This window comes from Falco naumanni, chromosome 4 (assembly GCF_017639655.2).
Source record: "Falco naumanni isolate bFalNau1 chromosome 4, bFalNau1.pat, whole genome shotgun sequence".
Lineage (NCBI taxonomy): Eukaryota > Metazoa > Chordata > Aves > Falconiformes > Falconidae > Falco > Falco naumanni.
Window position 1 is genome coordinate 102,581,640 of NC_054057.1, and position 19,558 is coordinate 102,601,197.

General features: G+C 58.6%; 2 protein-coding genes across 2 annotated transcripts in view; both read right to left on the reverse strand.

Moving 5' to 3' along the window:
• The window catches only part of CELSR3 (cadherin EGF LAG seven-pass G-type receptor 3), a 34,214-nt gene extending 24,193 nt beyond the window's left edge, over nucleotides 1-10,021 (reverse strand). Inside the window, exon 1 of the mRNA XM_040591369.1 lies at nucleotides 7,171-10,021. Within this exon, the coding sequence (XP_040447303.1) occupies nucleotides 7,171-9,817 (2,647 nt within the window). The 5' untranslated portion in view covers nucleotides 9,818-10,021. The remainder of the gene's footprint in view (nucleotides 1-7,170) is intronic.
• Nucleotides 10,022-15,747: 5,726 nt separating this feature from the next.
• The window catches only part of NCKIPSD (NCK interacting protein with SH3 domain), a 53,046-nt gene continuing 49,235 nt past the window's right edge, over nucleotides 15,748-19,558 (reverse strand). The window contains 2 exon segments of the mRNA XM_040589988.1: nucleotides 15,748-17,402; nucleotides 17,982-18,154. Coding sequence (XP_040445922.1) covers nucleotides 17,199-17,402; nucleotides 17,982-18,154 — 377 coding nt within the window. The 3' untranslated portion in view covers nucleotides 15,748-17,198.

The following is a 19,558-nucleotide window of genomic DNA, read 5'->3' on the forward strand; positions in this document are numbered from 1 at the left end:
GTCAGCAGCATCTCACCCCCACGTCAGGCACGCTCGCAGGCCAGCAGCTCAGGCCGCAGGGGTGCAGGCGGCACAGCACCAGCCCGGACAGGCAATGGCACAGCTCCCAGCGCAGCACCCACCCCAGCAGCTATGCAGTTTGGGGACCCCTGCCTCGCCCCACCTACCCAGCTCCCCGAAACTCGTTGGATCCCGCTTTGCAGCAGGTCATACCCTGCTGCAAATTAGGAAATACTGGCCAAGCTGGGAGCAGGACAGACAGACAGATGTGACCATATTCCTAATTCCTCCAGGAAACCCTGCTACAAGCACAGGCACGCAGCACCCCTCTCTGCAAGACAGAGACTATAATTATCCCAGCTGGGGACCTACCAGGCAGCAAGCCCCACACCTGGCTCAGATAAAACTCCCACCAGTCCCTTCCACAGCACGATTGTTCCCAGCCCATTCCCCAGCCTTGCCACTTGACACTGCCCAAATGCTAACTGCCTGGCTCTTTGCTGGGGCTTTTGCTCTTCCCCCTCTCTGCCCAAGCAGAGGTTTGGGCAGTGGTTTTATTTTTCAGTCATTAACTCTCCTTTCCATGTGACTCCAGTCAGTGGCTTTGCCAGGAGTTATCCCACAAAGCAGCCTGCCAATGTCCCCCTCGCTCAGGCCACCCCAGGCACCTTTGCTAGCGGCCTTGGCTGTGGCACCCAACAGGGAGAAGCCCACCTACTACTTCATCTGTCTATCACCTGCTGCTCCCATCTCCCACCCCACACTCACCTGACACCCCCAAAGCCCCATGTTTCCTTGGAAACCTGGCTCTCCACCATCACGCCGAGACAACATTTACATCAGCACATCTCAATGGTGACTCCCAGGACTATCCCTGGGTACTGAGTTTTGCTGTAACATCCCCTACACGTAACCAACAAGTGGCAAACGCAAGCCACCCCCTTCCCCTGGGGACTTTGGGTTCAGCTGCCTGCGCATCTCTGCAGGCAAGGTCCCCGGAACGACGGGCAAGGAGTTTTCCAGGACACTTCTCTTTCCCTGTCTGCCATGCTGACCTTGGCAGGTAAATCAGCTCCGCGGAGACAGCCTCGTGCATCCCCTCCTGTGCCCTGTCTCAGGTTCAACACTCTGGGCCCTAATTTAAACACTGACATGGGAGACGGGCTTGTGAAAAGGTAGGCAAGGAGGGTGGATCTCACTTCAGGGGAAGAGCAACTAAAGCAAAGATGCCCCTAACGCCGTCGAGAACAGCCCCTCCTCTCCCTCAGCCCAGCCCTCAGCTGTTCCCCAGCACATGCTGGCACGGGCAAACCTGGCACCCAGGGCTGGGCTGCTCATGCCCTGCCCCTTCACCTCGCGGCCAGAGAGCTGAAGGACGAGCCCTCAGCAGCTCTGGGCTGCTGGGTCCTCAGCAGCTCCCAGGGAGCAGCCATGTGGGTTATAACGAAGCACACCGGCGTGACCACCCTGTCAGAAGGGCCCTGCACCAAAGGTGCGATGGTCGGGTGTAGCACGCGGTGGCCCTGGAGGAACCACAGTGCGTTACTGGTGTGTACACAGGAGAGCTGCTCATCTACGCATAGACTGTCATCTCTGCCCCTCTCTCAGCCTGGGTATGACACCACCCTGTGCTGTTCAGAGCAGGGAGGGGACCCACAATCTCCAAGGTGATACTGTCCTCGGTGGTGTAAAGGCACAGCACAGCCCTGTGCTGCCACAGCTCCCCTGACCGCCCTTCCAAGCCAGACGTAACTGCGTGGCACACTGCCCGCACGCAGATGTAACCTGGGCAGCTGCTAAAACGAGAGCTGCTACCAGGATGCACAGGACAGGCTAATGGACCAGACCATGGCCACCAGGAAGCCCTGGCCAGCCCATGCAGAGGCCACAAGTGAAACAAGCCTGGGAGGCTCAGCCAGACACTGCTCAGCAGTGACCCAGTGCAAGGTAGCACAAGGGGCAGCAGGCTTCCCGGCACCTGGAAATACATATAGGCACTTTGTGTATATATCACCATATTGATAAACATTCTTTGGAACCACTCTTGACAGTTCCTCAGTGAGGACCAGGGGTGCAAATGCCAGCTCCCCCCACTCCCTGCCCATGCCCCAGCGCAAGCCTCGTGCAGAGCTGCCTTTACGGTTCCTCTCTTCCCATGGCTGCTGCGCTCAAAGCCTTTTGATTTCCCTCAGCCCCGTTTGAAGTTTGCAGTGCACAAGGATTTAAAGATTGAAATGCCTCCCTTTTTCCCTCCTCTCTCTCTCTCATACTCTTCAGAAGGTGAAAGCTTCCCGGCGACCCTGCAAATTCCTGTGCAAGCACCAGCCTGCATGCTGGGCTGGTGCTCTGGAGATAAGGCTCCCACTGGGCTGGGGGAGCAGCGGTGCCAGTACAGTCACCCAGGAGCTAATCTCCTGGAGGAAGGGGGGGCTGCTTCTCTCTGAAATCAAAGTGCTTCTGCCCCACATGGAAGCAAGGTGAAAAATCACCCCTCTGTGTGACACCCTAACAGCTCTGACATGGAGAACAGCACAAGCAACGGTTACCAAACGGCTCCATGAAGCACCTGGCCGGACGCGCCAGGGGATGTAGGCCAGCCTGGGCTCAGTGCAAGGCACTGGCATCGTCACCTGCATCCTCCGAGGCACCTTGTCTCTGCCAGAGGCTCATGGGCTGCCAAGATCACCCAGACTGGGGAAGCAGGAGCAAGGGGAAAGCTACAAGACTGGCTCAGCTGCACTTGGCATAAGATGCTCCCCAAGCCACCAGCAGCCTGGCATCCCTCTCTGACAGACCACCCGGTAGAGCAGCACCCCAGGACGCCACCAGTTTGACAGTAGCTCCCTTCTCAGTGGGAAGCTGTGCCATGTCCCCACTCCCTCTCCTCTCCCTTTGCCCCGCTCTCTGCAGTTTGCCTCTCTGGCCAAGGCAAGCACGAGCTTGCTTCAAGCCCAGCTGCATCCCACTCTCCTCCCTCCGCCTCATGATTCACCCAGAAGCAGCCACGGGGCCCAGGGGACAGCTCTTGCTCTCCCCGAGGGCTGCTCAGTGCCCAGCAATAGGCAGGTGGACATCTGCCTGATTTATGGCTGTTATTAGGCCTTGGCTGATGTGATGCCGAGTCCTGGGGCAGGCCAGAGGCCAGCAACGCCTCCCAGGAGCAAGGAGGCTGCAGTCAGGGAAGAAGGTGGGCTGCAGGGTGCCCAACACCTTTGGCGTTGCCCAGCTCACCGCAGGAAAGCCCAAGTACCCTTTTCCCAGTTCCCAGCAGCAACGGGGAGCCAGCCCCGGCCCCCCAGCACTCCTCAGTAAGCTCCCTCATAATATGCTGTCCCACCTCAGCATCACACCCAGGGCTGCCTCCCCCCTTGGCTCCATGCAAGGGGAAGCAGATGGTTAAGAGAATGACCTGCTGCAAATGGAAGGGGGGAGGAAGCTACCAAAAGAAAGCCCAAAGCTGGCTGGAGGCACTGACCCCCCTGGGAGGCATTTTAATCACGACTGCTCAGCCTTTCTGATTAAATCCTGTGGCTGGAGCGCTGGTGCCTGGTGAATATTCATGCAGCAGAACAGGAGCCCTGAAAACATGCCTACAGGGAAAGGAGCAGGGAGACGGATGTGAGGGGCTCTTACCCCTGTGCTGGGCAGCACCAGGTCATCATGTTTGCACTTCCAAGACTGACAATTACCAGCTTCAAAAGCAGCAAAGCTACAGAAAGAGCAGCTCCGGTCAGAGAGCAGGATGGGCAGCAGACTCCTCCCAGGGAGCTGCACTGTCAGCCTGGGAACGGAGCTCCAGACCCACACTGGAAACCCCTTGGGGGAAGCAGGGCTGCCAACCGCTGCCCAATGGTCTCCTGAGTCTGCCAGGGTGAGAGCCCATCTCTCCTGTCCTCCTGTGCTGCCAGAGGCTCTCTGGATCCCCAGGCAGCACCCCAGCCCACAATGCAGCACGAGGCATGGGCTCCAACCAACACTCCCACCCTAAGAGCCTTGGCACCATTAGCAGAGGTTCCCTTTCCCCTACAGCAAACATTCTGGCCTTCTGCATGCCAAGGAGCTCCAGGGATTGGGAAGAAAGCAGCTCAAACTGCCTCCCTGACCCAGAAGGGGATACACCCCTGACCCTCACTTGGGGGGACCAAGAACTCAGAAACAGGATCCAATGCATCACCACCTGTCCTCTTCTGAGCAGCAGAGCCAGTGTCCAAGAGAGCAAAAGCCACCACTCTGACTGCAACACACTGGGCGGCCACCCCAGAGATGGCCAGGGTGCTCAGGGGGCAGACAAGGGTAACTTTCACATTTGCAGCTGAGCAGCAGTAAAACACCTCCAGACAGAGAAGTCAGGAAAGGAGACAGGTATGGGTAAGGTGAACATTCCTCACCGCTTCTGAAGGGCTTTGGCAGACCTCTCAAGATTTTCATGATTCTCGACAGGTTAAGGAGATCTCCGAAGTAAACCAGACTCCACTTACCCAGCATAAAGTATGAACGTCACTCTCCCGGTAGCTCTAAAGACGGCAACTAAAATAAAATAACCAAGAATACTCTAAAACCATTCCCTAACGAGGAACTGAACTCCTTAAGCCTCCCACCTTAACTCTGTGGTCAGCACCTCTAGCTGTGATGGACCTAATAGGGGAGAAAGCTCCTGAGAGTGGGCTCCTCAAAAGAGGAGACGCATGCAAGCTGTGAAAGGCCAGCCCTTGGACCCTTGCCCAGCTTGAAAAAGATGGCTCTGATGCGTTCAGACGTGGGAGTCAGGACAAATGTGCTCCAGGGGCGGTCTTCCCTGCCAGGCTGGGATTTTTGGTGAGGTATCTTGGACAAATGGGTCTCCTCACCAAGGCAAGCTCCTGGGCTACAGGCTGAGGAGCTGTGTACAAAGCTCGAGGGGAACAGAGGCAACACAGCAGCCACAGCTAAGCACGGCTGAGCCTCCACCCTTGCCACCCGCCCAGCAGCCTGGCCCAGTGAAACCAGTCTGGAATGGTATAAAGTCAACACGACATCAGTCTCCTACGATGTCCCGGCTTCACATTGCGCTGCTGGCCACGAACATAGCCCCACCACCCCACTGTCACCCTCAGCAGCCACAAGCAGTTTTTAGCAGCCATCTGCGAGGAGCTGGGGTCAGTTTTGAGGCTGAGTCCCCATCAAAGGCACTGGCTTGTGGTGGCCCAGTCTTCCCTGCCTCCTACAAAGGAGTAAGCGGAGAACACACACAGCTCACAGGCGGGCGGAAGGGCCCCCTGCCCCGTGTTTTAGGGGAATCCAGCCTCCCTCAAAGGGACCATAAAGCTCACAGGCAGGCAGGGAAGCTGTTCCCTCCTCAGATGCTGACCCTCAGGGCACCCACCTAGGTGCTATTGTTGCCTTCCTGCAGGAGGAAGGTGCTCCAGCACGGTGCTGTGTGCTGCTGTGTTCGGGCAAACAATGCAGCCAGGTCTGAATGTCCTGGCCGCCAGCTCTGCAAACCCACCCGCACACCCTCCCCCTGCACACAGCAACAGCACGGGGCCAACACAGATGCCAGCTGGGCAGGGGACTTCAAACAATAAAGACAGAAAAACCAAACCAGACCTCCACAGCCAATATCAAAGATAACAAAAGGCCCATTTTCCAGTGTCTTGCTTCCCTCCCCAGTACGGCTCTTCCCCTTCCATCTTCTCCCCTCCTTCATGAGCACACCTCTCCCAGTCTCCCTTCCCGCTGGAAGATGACGACACTCTAATTGCAAGGGCCCCCTGGCCGCGAGGCTGAGGCAGCTTGACGCAGGACTTCAGGATGTGATTGTCTCCTGCCTTTGTGCAGGGTTAAGTGTGCGAGGAGGCAGGGCTTGCATAAACACACTCGGGCAGAAGCTGGAAAGGTCAAAACCACCCCCCATCTCCAGCAACGGGCATGTGTGTGCCTGCACCCACGCTCAGCCAGCCCTGCGGTTACAATTAAGCCCCAAAGAGCCCCAACCCACCGATGGGCTGGTGCTGGCCATTCAGGACCGCCTTGAACAGGTCTCCTCTTAAAGCCCTCGCTCCAGCTTTTCAAAGAAATCTTCCCCTCGCTGAATAAGCTGGATAGAGAGAGGTAGAAAGGGAGGGCAGCTGGTAGTCGAGGGTCAGGGGAGCATCACAATTTAACATACGGCTCCCCAGGCACTCTTGGTAATTCGGCGCTTGGCCCCTCCAAAGAGGGCTCTTGCCCGCCCTCCCCCAGAGCCGCTCCTCAGTTCAGCGATGGTTGGATGCCTCCATTTCAGATCATGCATCCGCGAGCAAAGAAAGGCTGATGGTGAAGGCAAAGCTCAGGCAGTGGGGAGCTCCAGGTCCAAACCCTGCCTGCTCACAGACAAGCCCCTAGGTCCCTCTTTGCCCTGCCCTCAGCCGAGCCGGAGGGGGCCCCAACGCTCCCCAGAGCCACCCTTGGCAGCTACCACTAGCATCTGCATTTGGATACAAACAACGTGAGAGTTTCAAGCACGGCGCTCTGAGGTTTGTCACAGCTGTGCCCTGCAACACTAAGGTGGCTGCAGAAAGGTGATATCAGGTTTTAGAAGCCACACCACAAAGCGCAGGTGTTGGTTGGTGCCACAGCCAGAATCCGGACTGAACTGTTTGCTACCAGCAGACAGGTATTCATTTTTAAGAGGGCTCCCTCCACATCGAGCTCAATCCCTCCCTCTCGAGCAGAGACAGGGAAGCAGTTGGTCCCAGAAGAGAGAAGAGCCACCCGGGCTTGGGAGCAAAGCAGCGTGCCAGCCCCTGGGCTAGCAGCTTGGCCATCCCAGGAACCAGCTGCTTGCCTAGCCAGCACCCTACAGCGCACATCACAGCCTCGCTGGTGACAGCACCTCCAAAGGTGTCTCACTAGCAGCCACCCTCACAGCTGAGTAACGATGCTTTGTTCTTGCATACCACCTCTAGCCTCAGTCCCCTTACAGAGCCCCCTTACAGAGCGCTTCCCTGCAGCATGCCCTCCACTGCCACCCTTCCCAGTCCCTCCAGCATCATTCCCCGATTTGGAAGGGACTCCCAATCCAAATCTTGCTGCCAGTCCACAACCTGCACTCCCCTGATGCAGAATGGGCTCCCTGAGGGGGACCACGCAGAGCCCTCCACATAGGTGCTGCGCTAAAGGTTTAATGATTTGATGATTTTCACACCCTACCTGTCACAGTCACCAGCATCGAAGCCACGAGCGGACGGTTGTTGTCCAGCTTACGGCTCAGCCTTAGCTCCCCGCTCGATTGATTTACAATCAACAAGTGCAGTTCATTTCCCCGCTCAAAGGTGTAGAAGAGGCGGTCGGATACATCTGGGTCATAAGCTGGGACCTTCCCTATGACCCCCGAGGGGAAGGTGTTGGACTTATTGGACACATAGTTGTTGAACAGGATCTGAAAGTTCTTGAGAACAGGGCTGTTGTCATTCTGGTCAATGAGTTTGATGTGGACCGTGGCTCTGCTGACCAGAGGGGCAGAAGTAGCCTGCACTACAATCACGTACTCAGATTTTGTCTCATAATCCAGGTCTATCAAGGCTGTGAGCTCCCCAGAAAAGATGTCCATCTGGAATATCTCAGGGATGTTGCCTTCCACAATTTGATACATGATCTGGGCATTGGGTCCCTCATCCGGGTCAACAGCTGTGATCTGGGCCACAACAGAGCCTACAATGCTGTTCTCCTTTACCAATACCTCAAACTCTTCAGCGGGAAAGACAGGGGCGTTGTCGTTCACATCCTGAATGGTAACCTGGATATGGACAGGAGTTCGCTGAGGAGGGATGCCCCTGTCCACAGCGTACGCAGTCAACTCATAGATGGGAACATTCTCACGGTCCAGCCTGCGGACAGTGCGAATGATCCCCGAGGTGGGCTCTATGGTGAAGTCTCCATCCCCATCCTCCCCGTTCTGGAAGGTGTACTGCACTCGCCCGTTGGTGTGGGCATCCCTGTCAGTGGCAGAGATCTGGAGCACGCTGGTGAAGGGTGGTGCGTCCTCAGAGATCATGCCCTGGTAATGAGGGCTGACAAACTGGGGGGCATTGTCATTAACGTCATTCACCATGATTTCAACATAGGTAGTGTCCGCTTTCTGGGGGATCCCGTTGTCCTTGGCAGTAATAGCCAACGTGTACGTGACCTGGTCCTCATAGTCCAGTTCTGCCTGGAGAGTGATGGCCCCGGAGTCTGGATCGATGCGAAACTGAGGGACATTGTCTTCTAGGTAGTATGTGATGCGGGCGTTTTCTCCCACATCATCATCTGTGGCGCTGATCACCACCACAGTGCTACCCACGGGCCGGTCCTCGTTAATACTCACAGAGTAGTGGGCACTCTGGAACACGGGCCGGTGCGTGTTGGCATCGGTGATGTTGATGTGAACATGGCAGTTGTCACGCAGAGTGCGATCGGAGGCTGTCACGGTCAGCACATAGCGCCTCTCCTGCTTGTAGTCCAGTGGCAGAGACAGAGTGATGAGCCCCATCCCACCTTGCGTGCTGATGGAGAAGCGGTTCCGTGTGTTGCCTCCCGTGATCTGGTAGGTGATGGCACTGTTCACATCCCGGTCAATTGCCGTGACGCTGAGGACACTGGTCCCCACAGCTGCATCTTCGTTCAGGCGGATGAAGTACTCCTTCTGAGTGAACTCGGGGCGGTTGTCGTTGACATCCATGACAGTAATGGTGACGCTGGCAGAGGCGGATAAAGACGGAGAGCCATGGTCCCGAGCCTCTACACCAAAAAAATAGTGCTCGACTGACTCTCGGTCCAAGGGCCCGCTGACCGTGATCCACCCCGTGGCACTGTTCACCACAAAAGGCGTGTCAGCCGAGACCCCTGTCAGTTTGTACTCCAGGCGTGAATTCTCGCCGTAGTCTGCGTCCACGGCCTGGATGTGGATGACGGAGTGGCCAAGGGGAGCGTTCTCCAGGACAGAGATTTGGAAAGGGGTGCTGACAAAAATGGGGGCATGGTCATTGATGTCCACCACCTGGATGCTGGCCATGCCAGTGTTGTTAGAGAGGGGAGGGCGCCCCGCGTCCTGAGCCCGGATCCTCAGGGCGTACTCCCGCTCCACCTCAAAATCCAGTGGGGCTACCACCTGTATCTCCCCGGTGACGCTGTCGATGGAGAACTGGCCCCGGCTGTTCCCGCTGATGATGTTGTAGTGGACCAGAGCATTGTTGTCCTTGTCCAGGTCAGTGGCGGTGACGCGCAGGATCTCGGTATGTGGCCGTATGTCTTCCCTCACCTGGACGATGTAGCGCTTCTCACTGAACTGAGGGGTGTTGTCGTTCTCGTCAAGGACCGTGATGTAGACCTTGACCGTGGCGGAGCGGGGCCCCGGCTCCCTCCCCTGATCATTGGCCTCCACCACCAAGGAGTACCGCTCCATCTTCTCCCTGTCCACCGGCCCGCTGGTGGTGATGAGGCCGGAGCGAGGGTCGATCTCGAAGACGGCGTGGGCGGCCCGCTCATTGACGAAGCGGTAGCGGATGTTGGCGTTGGGCGGGGAGTCGACGTCGGTGGCCCGCAGCTGCAGGATGGGGTACCCCTCCTCCACGTTCTCCCGGATGGTCTCCCGGTACTCGCCCTGCTCGAAGACGGGGTCGTGGTCGTTGCGGTCGGCCACGGCGATGGCCACCATAGTGGTGGCGGAGAGCCGGGGTGCCCCGTGGTCGGCGGCCGTCACGCGGAAGTAGTGCAGCTCCATGCTCTCGCGGTCCAGGGCCTGCGTGGTGGTGATGAGCCCGGCCCGCGGGTCGATGCTGAAAAGCTCCCGCGAGCGGCTGTTCATCAGGGCGTCCATGGAGTACACCAGCCGCCCCGCCTCGCCCCCGTCGGGGTCCTGGGCCGCCACCGCCACCACCGCCGTCCCCGCCGGCTGGTTCTCCGCCACCTCCGCCTGGTAGTTGTACTGGGGGAACAGCGGGTGGCGGTTGGGGGCTGCGCGCCGCCCCCGCCGCCCCGGGGACGGGGACGGGAAGGGCGGCGGGCGCGGCGGGGCGGCGCGGGGCGGGCAGCGCGACGGGGAGCGGCGGCGCGGCGCGGCGGGCAGCCCCGGGGGCACCGGCGCCGCCCAGCACGGCGCGGCGGCGGGGCAGCCTCCGCGGGCCGGCGGCCCCCAGCCCGGCGGCGGCGGCGCGGCGGCGCCCAGCCCGGGGGGGGAACAAAGGGAGCAGCAGCAGCAGCGGCGGCAGCAGCAGCGGAGGCGGCCCCCGGTGGTGGCGGTGGCGGCGGCGGCAGCGGCTCGGGGCGGCCGCCGGCTCCTCCGCCGCCATGGTGCCTCGGCGGCCGCCGCCCGGCCCGGGCGCACGGCGGCTGGGCTCGGCGCCGCCCCCGCCAAGCGGCGGCGATGGCCGCCCCCCGCGCCGCGCCGCTGCTGCTGCCGCTGCTGCCGGGGGTGGCGGCGGCGGCTCCTCCCGCAGCCCCAACATGGCTCCCGCCGCCCCGCCCCGCCCCGCCCCGCCCCCGCACTCGCCCCCGCCTGCCCCGCCGCCGCCATCTTGAGAGAGGGCGGGCGGCCGTCGGCAGCGCCGAACAGCGGCACCGCCGGCTCCCCGCGGCCACCCGGCGGGCCCCGTGCGCGGCCCCGGTGAGAGGAGTGACGGACGCCCTGCGAGGGACGCGTCGGTCCCCGTGTGAGGGGCGCCGTGCCAGGCCCCCGTGAGGATACATCCCCTGCGGCGAGGAGCGCGCTCCCTGTGTGAGGGACGGTCCGCTTGTGTGAGCCTGCCGGTCCCCGTGCAAGGGACCAGTCGCCTCCTGCGAGGGATGTGCTGGTCCCCGCATGAGGGACACATCCCCGCATGTGAACTCGCCAGTCCCCGTGCAAGGGACGTGCCGGTCCCTGTGGAAGTGCAGTGCTGGTCCCCGCGCAAGGCACGCGTGCCCTTGTGTGAACACGCCAGTCCCTGCGCGAAGGACGTGCCAGTCCCCGTGTGAGGGATGTGTCCCCTGGTGCCAGCCCTACCAGGCGCTGTGTGGGGCTGCTGCCACCATGCACGGCACCCCTGCCCCACGGTGCGGTGCACCCACCCTCCAGCGAGACCCGCCGGCCACCGTGCAGGGCACGCTGCCCCCACGGGAGTCACAGGCACCGCCGAGCAGGGCCACCAGCCCGCAGAGCAGGGCACTGAGCGAGCTGCCTGCCGGCACAGCCCACCCTCGGCGGGCTCCCAGCCGCCCACCCATGGCCACCCTTCCAGGCAGAGCCCTGTGGTGCCAGATCCAGTGACGGCTGCCGGTGGTACGGCCCGGCCTCCTCTTGTCCTGGCATGCCGTGGCGCAGGCTGGTGCTTGGCCACCGGGATGCGATTGAGGGGCTGTGTCCCAGCCGGCCCCTAGTCCTGCCTAGCACCTCAGGGACTCCTGCCCGCGCCCCAGGCAGGGCGTCTCGGAGCCTCCCAGCCAAAAGCAGAGCTTGTCAGGCAGCGGTGCTGGGGCCCGTGGGCGTCAGCTCTCAGCCCACACCTCTGCTTACGCCCACCATCACCGCTGCCGTGGTGCTGCCTGTGCAGCAAGCAGCAAGCACGGCCCTTGTGCCACTGCTAGCACCGCCACGGCCGCGCTGCTTCCACAAGGTGCTGAGAAGAGACGGCAGGGTCAGCCCCCCCTTGTATTGCCCGTCGTTCAGCAATAAACGCCATTTGCCATCCACCACGTTGGTGTCTGTGAGCTGATGGACCGCGCGGCCAGGGGTCGGCTGCCGTGCCGTTCCTGAACCAGGTCACCGCGTGCCTGTAAAAGGCCTGGCAGGAGGCACTGCTGATGCTGGGGAGCCCCAATGGCTCCCGTTACACCCCTAACACCTGCCCATGCCCCACATGCAAGCGGCACCAAGTTTGTCACCTTCAGGGATGGCTTTGTTACTGCCTGTGTGAGAAAGGGCTTCCCCTCACCCCACACCGCGGGGCAGTAGCTCTCCCAGGCGGTGCTCAGGCAGTGGTGTCACGGTCCCTGCCGCCTGGCTTTGCCACCTCTGGGCACCCAAGCACGTGGCAGGGATTTAGGTGGCCAGCTCCTATGCCCCGGTGCAGACTCGGCCACCCCCACCCACCAGGCGAGGCATCAACACTGGGGAGAAAGACGCATGTTTTTTCTGCCAACAACCATGAAAATAAACTTGTTTTTCCAAGGGAAAATCAGTTTGGGGCCCTTGGATCAGACTGGTTCATTAGTGCATCCGCCTTGCAACTTAGCTATTGGTTTGATCTCAATCAACCAGCATCGCAGCCTAATACACTGACGCTTGTAATAGGCTTAGGAATAATAGGGGTTTACATCCTCATTAGCGTTCAGTGCGCCACGGCGGGGGAAACATCCTTGGCCACGTCCTGCTGAAGATGAAGGAAGCCTGAAGCATTGTGGCTGGGGGGCATGCTAGGGCAGAAAGTTGTGTTGGGGAGAAAAATAGAGTGAATTTGGGAGATGGGGGGAATTTAGGACGGGGTAGCGAAGAGCGAGGAGTATGCAGGACACACGGTGCTTCCATGCACATTCTAGCTCCAAGGGGGCTGCAAGAGCCCCCCATGCCACTGTGCTGGACGGGCTGCAGTTCCGGGTGGGCAGGCTGGGGAGCAGAGGGACCCCCATACTACCAACAGCTCAGCGAGGCTGGGCACCTTGTGCAGTCTCTACCCAAAAGACACAAGAGTTAACAGTGGGATGGATTCACACCCGAGATGGGGTTCCTCTGCTCGCTCAGCCCTCGCTCCCAGCACTGCGGGAGCCATGCACACTTGCCGACGCTCCTGGGGAGCCAAACACGCTCCCACCCTGCGGGAACCTGATGAGACTGTGCAAGGCCCTGCAGTCCCTTGGCAGAAATTTGAGTGGCTGATTTGGAGCTGCACACTGCTTTGGACAGCACAAGTCACACGCACAGCAAGGAGAAGGTCACAGGAGATGTGTTGACCCCTGGGCACAGCAGGTCTGGGGACCTTGAGGGGGTCCAGCTGCCACTGCCCTCTGCACCAGATGCAGATGGGTCCACGTGCTGCTGCCACAGTGCTGAACCCTAATGTCACCAGCACTCTGCCTCCGCCTGGTGCCCTGTGTTCCTGTATTCCCCCACCAACCATGGCCACCACCAGCTCTCACCCAGCTTCGGTTCCACAAATGTGACAGATGGTCCCCCATCAATTATCGTTGGTGTAAATGAGGGGGTGGGAAGAGTGCCCACTGCCCGCTGATTTGGGGTTGGACTGCAAGCAGGCTCCCACTCCCTGGGCGGAAACTAAGAGAACACAAAGTGGGGTCTGCAACATGTCCAGCAGGTCCCCAAACCACCTTGCACCATCCTTACAGCTGGTGGCTCTCTCTGTGGGGCTGGTGCGTCCCTTCCACCACCATCTCCCATGCCAAGGCCTGGTTGCCACCCAGGCAGTGGCAGGGTGGCCAGAGCAGGCAGGGCTTGTCCTTGCCCCAGTGCCTGCACCGAGCAATGTTTGAGGACCACCACGGGAACTACCAAGCAAGCCCTAAAGCCGTGGCTAGCACGGCTCAGCATGTGCTGGAGGGAAGTCCTGGTGGCGCTTACACAGTGCTGAGGCCTGACACCTGGCGGGTGTGGATTTCTAAGCCTCTGGAGAAGCTGGCGTGTTAATTTATAAACTCCGTAGGATTCCTGAACTTTGGTAATCTGCTACAATTAACTCCTCAGCCACCACAAAATGCCTCCAGCTTGGCTGGTCCAGCACCAGCGCTGACAGGGCTGTGGCCATGCCAGTCGTGCACACGTGGTGCCCCAGGGGGATTTATGTTCTGCCCCTCCAGGCCCCCACGCGCCCACCTGAGCCCCCCCCCCCCCCCCCCCCCCCCCGCTGCCATTAGGTTAATGCCGGAGAAGCCCCGGCCCCATGCACGGCTCATCCGAGAAACCTCAGCTAATAAAGGGCAGCACAGCACCCGTGTGTCACAGGAGCTTTGCAAGAGCCTCCGCCGCTGGCTGGATCATACATCACACCTCCTCAAACTGGGGATTTGCCATCAAGAAACCCAATCAGGAGAGAGGCAATACTTTTAAAAAATTATGAAGGCTTTCAACTTTATTTGTTCTAATTACCCAGCTGACAGCTCAGGGGAGGAGGAAAAAATCATCAGGGTATTACTGCCACAAAATAATTGTAATTGAATCATTCCAGACAATAAAGCAGAGGCACAGGTCAGAGGCAGCACATCATTCCCTTGTGCCAGCCCCGCAATACCCCTCACTGCTGCACCACAATGAAAACACACCAGCACAAGGAGATAGTGCTCTAATAGCGGCCTATTACAGCTAATGGAAACGCGTTATCTGCGCCTGTCACCCGTGCATGGAGCAGGAACTGCTGAGCGGGCTCGGGGATAAGGAGTTCACATGCTGCGGTTTGATTCCCTGCAATGTGTGAAGGCCTTTCCCAGGCAGCGGGACCCCCCCCCCCCCCCCCAGCAGGCTGCCCCCCCCGCTCTTCCAGCCCTGGCTGCGGGGATGGCATGGTGGTGGTGCAAAGGGGCTCATGCTTAGCTCGCAGCTGGGACCTGAGGCGAGCAAGCCCCAGGGACGGCAGCAGCTCAGGGGTGCTGAAGGGAGCAGCCAGCTCTGCCTGTTAGCCCAGCCGGGGCTCTGCCAGCCCCCCGCGGCAGGCAGGGCGCTGTCACAGGCAGCTTTGCCCAGGGTGCGCTTCTGGCCAGCAGAGCCACAGGCCCTGCCTGCTTCTGGTCTTCTGCTGGGCTCTGGGCTTGCCCCAGCCTGACCCAGCAAAGCCTGGGCTGTGTCACTGAGGGCAAGTGGCACAGCAACATCCCACCACTGCAGCAGGGCACAAGCTGACAGCCAGCCCAGGCAGGACCTAGAAGCAAGCTGAGGTTAGCTCAGGGGGACATGCAACCATATGCTGCACAGAGCAATGGGGCACAGGGGAGCCAGCTCGGGGTGGGCACCCGTAAGTGCTGGCAGCCCTCACGTATCACAATTCCGCCCTAGGTGTGCAGCTTGACACACTGCAAGGCCACAAGCCCAGGCACCTGGGAGACACTGGCCAAAGAGGCAGGAGCTGGAACACAGCCCTGGCCCCATTGCTGCAGGCAGCTGTGCTTGAGGCAGCCCTCATGTCTGGGGTGGGGGGGCACAGCCTGCACCTGGCATTTACACCCCTCCTCTTGGCCGGGTCTGCAGCCCCCTGCCCAGCTGGCTCCCCCAGCACGCAGCCAGGAGCAGAGACCAGCTTCCCTGCTTTATCAAGCGCCTGCTGCCCTCCCCCCCCAACACACACACCACCATCCAAGGCACCCTCCAAAGCACCACCATGCAGGGCCGAGGTTTGGGAACAGATATCCACAGCCAGAGCGCGATTCATTAGCACTCGATACAGACCATTACACCCTTGCTGTACGGGCTTGCTGCCTCGCAGCTCTGCTGGGAGCCAGCTGAGGCTGTGTGCGCTTTGTGGGAAGCAAACTGCCGAGTCCAAGCTCTGCCAAACCCCCAGTCTGGGGCAGCGATGCTGGGCAGGCCTGCGGGAGCGATGGCTGTGACCCTAGTAGCAAGGGCTGCTGCCCTCCAACACTCCTTGTTGCCAGCAACATGGTAGGAAAACACAATGTGAGCAGCTGGGTGTGGGAAAACTACTGCGCTACTGCTGTTTATCAGCACCCACTGCTTTGCCTTAGCAGGCAGCAGGCACCTGAGCTGCCCCAACTGTTTTGGTCCGTCCCCCCTGCAACAAGACAGGGCAGGCAGGACTACACTCACAGAAGTCCAGTTTAAGACATTTTTATTCCTCTGCATGTTACACTTAGTGTTTAAGAAAATACAGGATCCCTTTTGACATTCATACATTTTTACAGGGGAAAAATAGGTTTCTCTGCGAGGGTGGTTATTAACCCCCTCCATTCCTGAGCATCACTGCCCAGTGCCCAGAGTCCAGGCCTGCTTGTGTCATTGCCTCAAGGTAAAAAAAAAAAACAAAAACAACACAACAAAAAACCAACAAAAACCTCAAATACAGTGCTCAGTATTTCCAGTTCCACTTTCCAATAGCTCCTACACCAGATATTGCAAAGGAAGAGCTGGGGACAGGGAGTGACCAGACTGTGCACACAAATATCTAAGAGACCCATGTTAGCATGTGTGACTACCTGTAAGAGGAAAACAGGTTAATCCCGTTTGCTAGAAACCTAGAGGAAATATAAATAAGGGTTCCCCACACTCGTGCAGAGTCACGAACAGCTACTGGACACCAGGCTCACGCTGCCTCCAACTGCTGCCACATGGAGAGGGAGGGCAGCGAGGCAGAGCTACTACGAAGCTCAAGGCAAGAAATCCACACGCTTCACGAACGGAGAGCGCCTGCCCACGTGCAGCCCCTCTGCTCGGGGCCCAGGGGCAACGCTGCGAGAGGTGGCAAACAGCAGCTTTCACTTGGCAGGACACGGACACATCTTTGCATCACGGTCCAGGCCAAAGGCTTCCTAAGGGCAAACGTCACCCACACAGTCATTACTTGTAGGCTGCCACAGTGTGCAAGAAATTCAGATTTAAACGTCACTATAGAAAGCAGGTTGAAAAAAGCAGCTGCTGGGGTAAGACCTCTATGACCCTAGGTGGGTTGCTACCCGGAGGCAAAGCTGAGGGCCAGGAGGGAGTGAAAGGCTCACTAGACAAGGCATTAGACAGCAAGCGAGCTACCTCCCCTTGGCAGGGCTGCAGCACATTGGCACTAGCAGCAGAAAACAAAACAGATGTTACAAAAGCTTCTTCCAAGCACCAGCAGACTCCACTTGGTCACTGCAGGGAGAGAGATGCACATGGAAAAGAAGTGATATTCTAAGGCAAAGGCCTTTCTCTTCGGGACCTCGGGACACCAGCGCAGCTAAACACCTCGCCCCCCACCGCTAAGTCCCTCGCAAGCTCTCTGCCCTCCCCGCTAACACCAGCTGCCTAAATGCCTCCTGCCCGAGTCTTGCAGGCAAGCCGCATGCCAGCAACCCACCCTGCTCCAGCCTCCCCTGAGCACCAGGCTCTGGGGGCACCCCATGCCCTTTCTGCCACTGACGCTTCTACAGGGCTGGTGAACGCTGTCCCAACCTTAGGCCTCGCACGGAGGGGTATAAGGTATGAGCTGTACTGGAAGGGAATGGGGAGGAAGTGTCAACAAGAGAAGTCGTTGATCCAAGTGGTTCAAACTCCAGTCCAAGCCGAGGTGCGGTTAGCTGGTACCAGGAGAGATTTCTGGGAACTCCTTATAAATCTCCAAGATGATCAGTTTGTCCATCTGGCACTGCTGGCCCTCCTCTTCCTCCCCCAGGATGCGCTGCAAGATGCCCTGCAGGTCAGAGAGGCGGTGCTGGTGCTGCAGATAGGGCGTGGAACGGATGATGGCATGCATCAGAGACAGATACTCCATCCTCAGCTGCCATGTGGGAGGGGAGACAAAACACAGAGCACAATGAAAGATTTAAAGTGAGATAAACAAGCATGGCCAGCCTCCATTACAGCATGAGCACAGGAACAGCTGCCGCTGCACCACCAGCCAAGAAAGTGACTCCAGAGGCACCTGCTTTTCCTTTAAGGCTCATTAATAGCTATGGAAAACTCTGCTTTTCCCGACAGCAACTCTGTGCTGCTCTTCACCCGCTCTCAAACATGTGCACATCCTCTGCCTCTTGCAATATCAAAACAGAGATATCCCTCTTACTTCTACTACTCAGAAGGTCCCTGTTCCCAAAGGTCCCTGAACAGAAGGGTGCAGACCACCAGAAGCCTGGCAGATCTTTCTTAAAACATGCCTTTCTACTGCTGTGTGCTGAGCAGGATAAACCTCCCCTTCCTCCTCAGCCCCCAAGGTTGATTTGAACACCCAGAAATGTCATGCCCACACCAGGACTCCACTCTTGCCTGCACTAGCAAGTGCCCCACAGAGGGCCAGGAGAAACACCATTGCTTTGGGACTGTGCTCCCTTCCCTAATTCCTAAGGGTCACTGCGAGCACCTTGTCTCCTGGGGAGAGATCAGCAATCTGCCGCACCAGGATGTCTATCAGGACCATCATGTCCGTGTGGTAGAAGATGCTGGCTGTATCCTTGCTGGCAAAGATGTCCTGCAGAAACTTCAGCACTGAGTGCGGTGGCTGTGGCTGATGCTTGAAGATACAAACTGGATCATCTGGGGGAAGCAGAGACATCATGCTAAGCCACATGCTCCCGGTTGCCCCCTCCTCCATCTCCAGTGCATACCCCTTCATTAGACCCTGCAGGCTTCAGAGAGGAGGCTGTCCCTGCCCTTGGCCTGCCGTTCCCTGCCTGTGGCTACCTTTTGTGCTGGCAGACCTTGGTGCCTTGCACAAAGCTGTGTAATCAGGATGACAGCTCTGCAGGGTACCAAGCTGAGACCAAACTCATTAGCATTAGCATTAATCATTGTTTATGTTTCACCTACCATCCCAGGTGAGAGCTCATTAGCACACTGCTTCTCAGTGCCTCCCCTTTTTGCTCAACAGCTACCACTCATTTTCTCTCCGGTTTATTAAGTCTGGTCCAATGACCCCTCTGAAAAGCCCATCAGAGCCAGTACCAGAAATGAGCTTTCACCACAGAGACCAAGCTAGTATATCCCAGAGTCACCACATCCTGCTCTCTTGAAAACCACATCCCTGCAGACCCCAAGAAGGGCTCTGGGACACTGTAGCCCCCGCAGTTGTCAGGAAGGCGGGCAAAAGAGAAGCATCTTCATTAGATTGCAGCCCCCCTCTCTCTTCCCCCGGCCCCTCACAGTAAGGTGATCCCTGCAGGGAATCTTGCAGGGAAAGGGCTAAACAAAGGCTTTGGGAGGAGGCCAGACAGAAGAGCACTGAGATGCTGGCTGCCCTCAAGCTGATACTGTGTGGAGACAGTGATTTGCAACCCCAAAGAGAACTAAAGCCAGAGTAAGATGTGCTGCGAGCATCACAGGATGAGTTATTTACCAGCAAATCAGCAAAATGAATCTCAGACAGCAAAGTCCCTGTGCTCCAGAAGGTATTAAAGAGCACAATAGTGGCATGCAGCACAGGCAGAGATACCTGGCACCGCTCTTCCTGCGGAGATCTCCAGCTTTCTAGCAATCTGCTTTGCAAAAGCTCTACATGTACAGTGGATTTCACTCTACGCCTGGAGCAGCCACAAAGCTAACCCTCTGCCGGCAATTCTGAAATGGGAAGTGCCACCCTAAGCAGCATTTTGTAAGGCAAGACCTCCCCCTGCATCTGTCCCCTAGGGCAGATGATTGCCAGCACGGGCTGAGGGTTGTGCCAGCACTGATGGAGTCCTGCCTGTCCAAGGACAGAAGTGGCCCAGGACCAGCTTGCCTCCCAGGCAAGAGCTTGCCTATGCTGCAGCCAGCCACGCTACAAGACAGGGCTGATCTGACCCAGAGGTACATGGAAACAGCAGGCCAGATGCCTCTCCTCTCTCCCTAGATGCCATCAGCATCACTTTATTCTTTGTGCAGCGCCATCCTCAGCAGTGCAGCCTGTCACCCTCACAAACTCACCAGGAAGCAGCACGTCCTGCCTGAGCAGGCAGCTCCTCA